Source organism: Otolemur garnettii, unplaced genomic scaffold (genome assembly GCF_000181295.1).
Source record: "Otolemur garnettii isolate 467f Iridium unplaced genomic scaffold, OtoGar3 scaffold00029, whole genome shotgun sequence".
NCBI lineage: Eukaryota > Metazoa > Chordata > Mammalia > Primates > Galagidae > Otolemur > Otolemur garnettii.
The window spans coordinates 17,119,644-17,129,334 of NW_003852424.1; the positions used below are offsets into that span (position 1 = coordinate 17,119,644).

The 9,691-nt window shown below is 49.7% G+C and overlaps 1 protein-coding gene across 2 annotated transcripts in view; it reads left to right on the forward strand.

Annotated features, from left to right (window-relative positions):
* The first annotated feature begins 6,052 nt into the window (after positions 1–6,052).
* HDGFL2 (HDGF like 2) overlaps positions 6,053–9,691 on the forward strand; it is a 25,680-nt gene continuing 22,041 nt past the window's right edge. For both annotated transcript variants that reach the window (XM_003788757.3, XM_012804577.2), the window contains exons 1-3: positions 6,053–6,209; positions 8,441–8,517; positions 8,612–8,750. In XM_003788757.3, the coding sequence (XP_003788805.1) occupies positions 6,138–6,209; positions 8,441–8,517; positions 8,612–8,750 (288 nt within the window). In that variant the 5' untranslated portion in view covers positions 6,053–6,137. The remainder of the gene's footprint in view (positions 6,210–8,440; positions 8,518–8,611; positions 8,751–9,691) is intronic.

Consider the following 9,691-nt stretch of genomic DNA (forward strand, 5'->3'; position numbering starts at 1 on the left):
GCCACCTTAGGTGTATGTGGTTGGTGCCTTAGCCACTTGAGCCACAGGCACCAAGCCCAATGTACCCAATTCTAATATGAAGACAAATGATCAAGATGGAGGGCAGGGGAATGAGGGATGGGGGGAAAGGGAGTATGGAGGGGGATGGGTCACAGTGTATGGCACACCTCCTGGGGTTGGAGCACAATTACAAGAGGGACTTAACCTAACAAATGCAATCAGTGTAACATAATTCTTTCTACCCTCAATGAATCCCAACAGTAAAAAGATAAAGAGCAAGTAACGTGTTGATCTGATCATCACCCTCAGTGCAGTATTCTATAGCCCCAAGGAAGTGTGATCATTAGGAACCAAATAGCAGCAAGGGAAAATACTTAAGGAGGTGTATTAGCAATTGCTGAGTCACAAATCATCCCCAAGCTTAGCATCTAAAAACTATAAGCATTATTTCACAGTTTCTGTGCATCAGGAATAAGGAGGGGTTTAGCAAATGATTCTGGCTCAAGATCCCTCAAGCTGTTGGCTGTGGCCACAATCTCATCTGAAGGCTTAACTCAGGGAGGATCTGCTTCCATGTCCACTCAAATGGTTGTTAACAGGCCTCAGTTCTTAGCTGGGTAGAGACTTGAGGTCCTCCCTATTGCTTGAACATCCTCATAACATGGCAGGTCAATTCCTTGAGACTGAGAGCAAAAGAGAAAGAGAGAGACATGCCCAAGAAGTAAGCCACAGTCTTTTTTATAACCTAACAGCAGAAGCGGAACACCTGGGAGGCAGAGGAAGGAGAATCAATTGAGATCAGGAGCTCAAGACCACCGTGAGCAACAGCAAGACCCTGTCTCTGAACAAAACAGAAAAAATTAGCCAGGAATTATGGTGTGTGTCTCTAGCCCCAGCTGCTCAGAAGGCTGAGGCAGGAGGATCACTTGAGCCCATGAGTCTGAAGTTGCAGTGAGTTATCATCCCACTATACTCTATCCAAGGCAACAGAGCAAGACTCTGTCTCAAAAAAGAGAGAGAGAGACATGAATTATGTTAAATTTGTAGTACACATGACATGGCACATAAGTAATTTGCTCAATCAATGCTATTTGTTCTATTTGAGTTAAATGACTTGGTAACTATTTGCTAATGAATGATTTGAAGGGTTATGGCCCAGGACAAACTGAGGGCAGAGACCAAGTCCATAGCACACTGTAGGTACTCAAGACATCTGCTGATTAGAGGGAGACATTTCACAAAGAGAGGGAAGGGGCAGTGCCTTTGAAATTTTAGCCTCCTCTGACCAGGTGCCAGTTCCAGGGAGCAAGAAGTAACAGATGATGGCTAATGGCTTAAACTTTGGCTTCTTCAGCCTCTGATTTGGGAAGAAGGTGGAAATCCTCTCCCATCTCAGTCTGACAGTTTGGGGATCCAAAATGGCTCCTCAGGCTCTCCCTACCTCCTTCTGGTCCCAGGTTCCATAATTGCCTGATCTCTTCCCAGCTGCTTGACATGTCTCTGCCAGGTATAGACATGAAGTCTCTGTCAACCTGGTTTTTTTTTGTACTGGGGTCAAAGTTGGGGGGAGAAGTTTACAGTGAATCGGGAGGGCCTTGAAGGTGGGAACCAGGAGAGGTGGCATTCTTTTTTTTGAGACAAGAGTCTCACTATATTGCCCTCAGTAGAGCGCTATGGCATCACAGCTCACAGCAACCTCAAACTCTTGTTCATAAGCAATTCTCTTGCCTCAGCCTCCCAAACAGCTGGGACTACAGGCGCTCACCACAATACTGGCTATGTTTTTGTTGTAGTTGTCATTGTTGTCTGGCTGGCCCAGGCCGGGTTCTAACCCACCAGCCTCCAGCCATGTGGCTGGCGCCATAACCACTGTGCTAAGGACGCTGAGCTTTTTTTTTTTTTTTTTTTGAGACAGAGTTTCACTTTGTCACCTATGGTAGGATGCTGTGGCGTCATAGCTCACAGCAACCTCAAACACTTGGGCTCAAGCCATCCTCTTATCTCAGCCTCCCAAGTAGCTGGGACTACAGGTACTCGCCACAACATCCGGCTATTTTTTAGAGACAGGGGTCTTACTCTTAGGCTGGTCTCAAACCTGTGAGCTCTAGCAATCTACCCACCTCAGCCTCCCACAGTGCTAGGATTATAGGCCTGAGCCACCACACCTGGGCCCTGGAGGTGGCATTCTGTTTTTAGTATATGCGCTACTGAAGCAAGCATGGAGGTGGCATTCTAGACTTGATATATGAACTTGAACATGGCCTGCCCTTCACCAGGCCTCAATTTCCCCATCTATACCCCAGTCTAGTCTGGCCTAGCCCTAGTGCACCACCATCTTTTTCACTGATATGGCAGCTTCCACACTTTCCCCTCTGGTGCTCTGGTGGCCAGATTTAGCAAATGAAAATACAGGAAGCCTAGTTGATCTGAATTTCAAATTCACAATACTTTTTTTTTTTTTTTTTTTTTTGCAGTTTTTGGCCAGGCCGGGTTTGAACCTGCCACCTACAGTATATGAAGCTGGTGCCCTACTCCTTTGAGCCACAGGCGCCGCCCCTACAATACTTTTTTTTTTTATTGTGGTAAAATATACATAATATTAAAAAAATTGGTGGAGGGGGCAGTGCCTGTGGCTCAAAGGAGTAGGGCGCAGGCCCCATATACCAGAAGTGGTGGGTTCAAATCCGGCCCTGGCCAAAAACTAAAAAAAAAAAAACAAACTTTTTTTTGAAGCAGAGTCTCCCTAGAGTGCTGTGGCATTATAGCTCATAGCAACCTCAAACTCTTGGGCTCAAGTGATTCTCTTGCCTCAGCCTCCCCAGTAGCTGGGAGTACAGTCACCTGCCACAATGCCTGGCTATTTTTTGGTTGCAATTGTCATTGTTGTTTAGCTGGCCCAGGCTGGGTTCAAACCCGCCAGCCTTAGTGTATGTGGCCAGAGCTGTAACCACTGTGCTATGGGCACCGAGCCCTGTGTTTAATTTTTAAAGAAATCATTTTTATTAAGATAAATTTCAGCTGGGCGTAGTGGCTCATGTCTGTAATCCTAGCACTCTGGGAGGCTGATGTGAGTGGATTGCTTGAGGTCAATACCAGCCTTAGCAAAAATCGAGACCCCCCTATCTCCACTAGAAATAGAAAAACTGGAGGTTGCTGTGAGGTATGATGGCAGGGCACTCTACCCAGAGTGACAGCTTGGGATTCTGTCTCAAAAACAAACCAAAAAACCCCCGAAACAAATAAATAAACAAAAAATCCCAAAAGATAATTTCACATGAAAAAGGATTATTTTTGAGATTGAAGTACTATCTTTGTACTCTGTGATAAAATCCCTCCATTCGTTTTCCAAGAAGTTGATATATAGAACCCAAGCTTCTCACTAACATCGACAAGACATTATGATAGGTCCTCACTGGACCCCTGCTTCCCCCTACGCACTCCCTGAGTTGACCCAAGATCAGAGGTATATACTTGCCATCCCCTCTGCCCCTAGATGCCCTCCCAGGGCCCACCTTACTATTGGCCAACTTTTCTATTCATCCTTCAACTCTCTGATTATAGTTACTTCCTCCAGGAAACTGTCCATTGTTCCCCAGGATGGACTAAGTCACCTGCATTATTCAGCTTTCTTCTTCATCACCCTGGTTCTATTTTTTTTTCTTTTTCTTTTTTTGGGGGGGACAGAGTCTCAAGCTGTCGTCCTGGGTAGAGTGCCATGGTGTCACAGCTCAGAACAACCTCAAATGCTTGGGCTTAGCCGATTCTCTTGCCTCAGCCTCCAAGTTAAGGTGACCAGGCGTCCGGCTTTTAAACAATTTGTCCCATGTCCTGCGGCATTTTAAAAAAGTCCCAATTTTTGGAAAGAATGCACAACAAGCTAGGGAACGGCGGGAGAACAGGAAGAGAATATATGGTTTTCAGCTGCCATGTGGCTAATTCGCCAGGATATGAGTTTTATATTATTTTTGTTAATTTTATAATGTTAAACTTTAATAATAACAAATAATTGTTGAGAACTGATTATTGAGAACTGCCAATCAAAGATTGCATTGTTGATCAGTTGTTAGAATTCGACCACCATGGTTTGGACTTAATGAACAATGGCATTTTTTGGCATTGGCAATGATGAAAACATTTTGTAACTGTCTCTCAGACAATACACATCATATTGCGTGCTAGTGCTAGTTAAACAAGTGATGTCAACAAATCAGCTATTCAGATAATTTAGGTAAGTAATTTAGTTATTTCATGAATTTAGCAGACAGTAATCATATTATTTATATTTTATTTTATTTTTTGAAACAGAGACTCAAGCTGTGCCCTTGGGTAGAGTGCCATGGCATCACAGCTCACAGAAACACTACCCCCCCACCCCTGTCAATGGTGTCCTGCTTTACCAATGTTAAAATCTGTTCACCTTAAAGTAGCTGGGACTACAGGCCTGCCACAACGCCCAGCTTTTTTTTTTTTTTTTGTTATTGTTATCATTGTTGTTTAGCAGGCCCCGACTGGGTTCAAACCCACTGGCCTTGGTGTATGTAGCCAGCGCCCTACCAAATGAGCTACGGGTGTCTCCACCACCCTGGTTTTTATATTTTGAGTACTTACCGGAGATCATAATTATAAAATAAAATTAACATTTCTTTGCACTGCTAGATTTGTTTCGTGCAAGTTAGGGTTACAGCATCTTATGCTGCCTGTATTTTCTTTTCTTTTTTTTGAGACAGAGCCTCAAGCTGTCCCCCTGGGTAGAGTGCCGTGGCATCACGGTTCATAGCAACCTCCAACTCCTGTGTTCAAGTGAGTCTCCTGCCTCTGCCTCCCAAGTAGCTGTGACCACAGGCGCCCACCACAATGCCCGGTTATTTTTTGGTTGCCATCATCATTGTTGTTTGGGGGACCTGGGCTGGCTTTGAACCCAACACCTTAGGTGTATGTGGCTGGCACCTTAACCACTTGAGCCACAGGCGCAGAGCCCTATATTTTCTTTTCTTTTCGTTTTTTTGCAGTTTTGGCTGGGCCAGGCCCGGCTTGAACCTGCCACCCCCAGTATATGAGGCCGTGGCCCTACTCCTTGAGCCACAGGCACCGCCCATTCCCTATATTTTATAATGCCTGGCACAGTTCAGTGCGTCTTTGGAGTGGGTGGTGAAGTCAGTGAATTCTCATCACCCTATAAGGTTGGTATCATTATGAAGTCCCATTTTACAGGTGGGGAAAATGAGGCACAAAGCATGTAAGTAACTTGGTCTCGTAGTGTTCCATACATTTTTCGTATACAACTTAATATGTATGTTTGCTATTTCGTGGCCCTGGCACACAGTAAGTACTCAACCTTGTTAAGTGAAGAATTAATTGTAAATTAAGTGTTCTGTGCCTTTTGTGACTGAGCGTCCTTGGAGCACTCACATAGCCCACCCCTACCCCTAAGTCCTACCCCCTGGAGCGCGCAATGGCCGGTCCCTGTTTTGAGTTGAACCTCTCTTCTTGGGACAGCCAATGGCCGACCCCTGACTAAGCCCCATCTCCTGTGGTGGCCAATACCTGCTCCCTACCTTGAGGCTCTTCTTACGGTATCCAATGACCTGCACCCCTACGTTAAGCCCCTCCTCTGGGGGGGAAGAGGTTATGAGTGACCCGCCCCCTACACTGATTGGCTTTCTTTCCTGTGGTAGCCAACGATCTGTCCCCACATGAAAATCCCGCCTCTTGTGGCCACTATGTCCCGCCCTTCTGTGCTAAGCCCCACCCCCTTTAATCTCTTAGCGCCTCTGTTTCTCTCCTCCTACCTTTTCCCTTTCACCTCCCATCACCTCCCGTTAGGCCTCTGGGTCACACCCCTTGGTTCAGCCCGTTATCCAATCCCGTTAACTTGCTCTGCTCCATCTCTTCCTCTCATTGGTTATTGAGCTTCTCTGTCCCCGCACGTGGTCCTGAGCGACTGTGTTGCCTGCCCGTGACGACCGGAGGGCGGAACTTCCGGTAGCGCAAAGCCCAATAAGCACGCGCCCGCCGGCTGCCCAGGCGGCCGCCCTCCGCCCCCTCGGCGTCCCGCTCCCGCCCCCGGCTTCGCCTCCCGCCGCCGCAGCTACTGCCGCCGCTGCCGCCGCTTCCCGCGGCCTGGGCCTCCAGCCAGCATGCCACACGCCTTCAAGCCCGGGGACTTGGTGTTCGCTAAGATGAAGGGCTATCCCCACTGGCCGGCCCGGGTGAGGCCGCGCGGGAGATGGACCCGGCTGGGGGGGGGGGCGGGGGGCAGCGGGGGCCCCTTGTCCTGAAGAAGCCGCGCGCCGGGCTCTGGGAGTGTTCGGGGCCCAAGGGAGCCGCGTGCAGGGGTCTTGGTGTATCCAGGGCCTGAGGGAGCCGCGCGCCAAGGGTCTGGGGGTGTCTGGGGCCTGAGGAAGGTGTGCGTCAAGGGTTTGGGGGTGTCGGCCTGAGGGAGTCTTGCGCCCGGGTTTGGGGGTGTCCGTGGCCTGGGTGTTGTTCGCCACGGGTCTGGGCTTTTCGAGGTTTGAGGGAGCCATGCGCTATGGTCAGGGAGTGTCCGTGGCCTGAGGGGACAAGATTCAAGACTGAGAGAGTTCAAGGAGTCTGGGGACAACTTGGGATTTGAGGATGGGGTTAGATTTGACTGAAGCACCCTGCTGTGGGGCCTGAAGAAGCTCAGGTCAGAAGACCAGGTGTGAGGAGCTTTAGGGATTAGGTTGACAGTAGTGGGGAATGGTTATGAGGCAAGGCCAAGCGATGCTGGGTCCCCTGAGGGATGAGCTGAAGGAAGTGGGAGTGGAAACAGGGCTGGGGGCTCTGCTCACAAGGTCGCTAGGGCTGGGAGAACTGGCCCTGAGAAAGGGTCAGCATTAGGTTGGGTGGGAGCCTGGAGACTGGCCCCCTATGGTGAGGAGGGTAGAAGGAGTCTGAATAAACTGGTTTCTGGGGGATTCGAGGATAGGGGTCTCCTCCCTAACACCTGAAATGGAGACTAGACCTGGTCCCAGGGGCTGGGATTACAACTGAGTGAAGGGGGAGCTGGCCAAGGGGACTTTGGGTTCTCCCTTGGAGGAAGCTTGGATCCAGTGAACCCAGGTAGTCCAAAGTGTCCAGGTCTAAAGGGTGTCCCAAGTCTGGGGAGTTCTAGGTGTGCAGGTGGGTGGAGTTCTAGGTCCTGTCAGCAGCAGGCCAGCATCCTAGGGCCATCGTCATCCCCAGGTCTGAGCTAACATGCCCCAGGGCTGAGGTTGATGGAATCTGCATGAAGAAATTTTGGGCTGAGAGTGGAAGGCCCAGGCAGCGGGGAGTGGGGAAGGGACAGTGAAAGAAAGGGTAAGGCTGAAGGGTGGGCTGGACCTGAACCAGCACAGGAGGTAGCTCAGGGATGACTGACCAGGTGGCTGTTGGAGCCTGGAGCTGGTGCTGCCATCCAGGCCTCAGGATCAGAGTGGGTCCTATGTGAGGCAAGAGGAGAAGCAGGGCCCAAAAGGCACGCTTGCTGGTCCTTAGCAGACTGAGAGGGGATGCTTCTGCTAGGGAGAGGGATGCTTGGTTTGGGAGCCTGTGGCTGAGCTCAGGAGAAGGACTTTGAAAAAGGAGCTCAGAAGAAAGCTAAGCAGGAAGGGAAAGGCGGAATGTGACGGGAAGGTTCCATAAGCCACACAGGAGCTGGAGAAGTGGTTGGACAAGGAATGAATTGGGACTGGAGGACCCACTCTAACCTGATTTGCTCATGCTTATTTTCTTGGGGGAGAACAGACTGATGAAACTTTATAGACACTTCCCTTCTTTGCCCAATCTCATCTTTACAGAGCACTAGGTTTTCCCTCCCTGTCCTCCCTTGTCTAGCAGCTCTCCTAGACCAGAATGTTTCCAGGCACCTGATTGGAAGTGAAGGGGCTGCTAGCCTCCTGTTGGGAGGTGACTGACAGCTGCGGGAGCCCATGGGCCTGCAGGGAGAGGGTGGGACTTCCTGGATGCTCATTGCTGTCCCCTGTAGCCCACCCCCTACCCTCGGCATCCCTAGAGCTGCTAGCTGCACCCTCTGGGGAACCAATGCCCGCTGATTGCCTATTGCCTCTTTGTGGGAGGAGTCCCGTGGGAAGGTCCTGGGACTTCTTAGAGGCTGAGCTTGGCCTCACCTGCTGGTTGCTTCTGTGGGCCATATTTGGCTTTGCTCAGGTAAAGCACCTGCCCTGGAGCCAGCTTTCTTCCTGAGGTAGAGAGAAAACACTGTAGGTGGGAGACAGATTTACAATGGAGGATATACAGAAGAATGCAGATTCCTATTTGGAAGGGGATGCATCTTCTTGGCTTAAAGGCTGACGTCCCCCTAGCATGCTTTTCCCCAAGTAACTTGGCTATTTTCTTGGTGATTTCCTGGGTCAGTGGGTAAAGCTTTCCCTCTGGCTCAAGCCATCTCCTGATTGGCCTGGCTGACCTCTTGCTGCAGATTGATGACATTGCTGATGGTGCTGTGAAGCCCCCGCCCAACAAATACCCCATATTCTTCTTTGGCACACACGAAACGTAAGTGTCCCCTCTTGGGGCTTGGTTTTCCCCTCTGGTGCTTCCTGGGGTTGGCCTGACTCACCTGGAACTGGCCTGTCGTTCCTTTCTCCAGAGCCTTCCTGGGACCCAAGGACCTGTTCCCCTACGACAAATGTAAAGATAAGTATGGGAAACCTAACAAGAGGAAAGGCTTCAATGAGGGACTGTGGGAAATCCAGAACAATCCCCATGCCAGCTACAGTGCTCCTCCAGTGAGTACCCTGGGGGTGGATAGGGACTCAGGCAGGGTATTTCCTTACCTTGGGGGCTAGAGGTGACCTTCCCCTTGTCACTTAGGAAAAGAAAAGGCCTCTAGGCTTGGGTCTTTACTCAGGCACTGTGGACTTTGGGCGCTGGACCCTACTCTGGAGTGGGGCTATCCTGGGCACTGCAGGATGCTAAGCAGCATCTCTGCCTCCACCTACTCCATACCAGGAGCCTCCCCACCCCCACTGTGACAACAACAAATGTCTTCAGACATTGCCAAGTACATTTCAGGGGGGCAGAAGGGTGGGTACACATTCACCTCTGGTGAGAACTATTGCTGTTGGATTAGTCTGAATTTGTAACAGTGTTACAGAGTTTATCAAAGATTTTGTTTGCTATGGAATATAAATTTTTTTCTTTCAATAGCACTCCTATCATTGCCAGATTTTATACTTGGATAAAAAAGGTAATAGTTTGGGTGGTGCCTGTAGCTCAGTTGGCAGGGTGCCAGCCACATACACCTAGGGTGGTGGGTTTGAACCTAGCCCAGGCCTGCTAAGCAACAATGACAACTGCAACCAAAAAATAGCTGGGCATTGTGGTGGGCGCCTATAGTCCCAGCTACTTGGGAGGTTGAGGCAAGAGAATTGTTTAAGCCCAAGAGCATGAGGTTGCTGTGAGCTATGATGCCAGGGCGCTCTACCCAGGGCTACAGCTTGAGACTATGTCTCAAAAAAAAAAAAAAGGCGATAGTTTGTAGATGGAGGAGTTTTCAGTCAGGTGGAAAAAGGTGCCAAGCATCATAGAGATGACTCTTGATGGCGAATCAATGTCTGGAAATATTCAGGGATAGGAAGAAATTTAGAAAAGTGGTGGCTCGGCGCCTGTGGCTCAAGCGGCTAAGGCGCCAGCCATATACACCTAAGGTGGCGGGTTCGAATCCCCA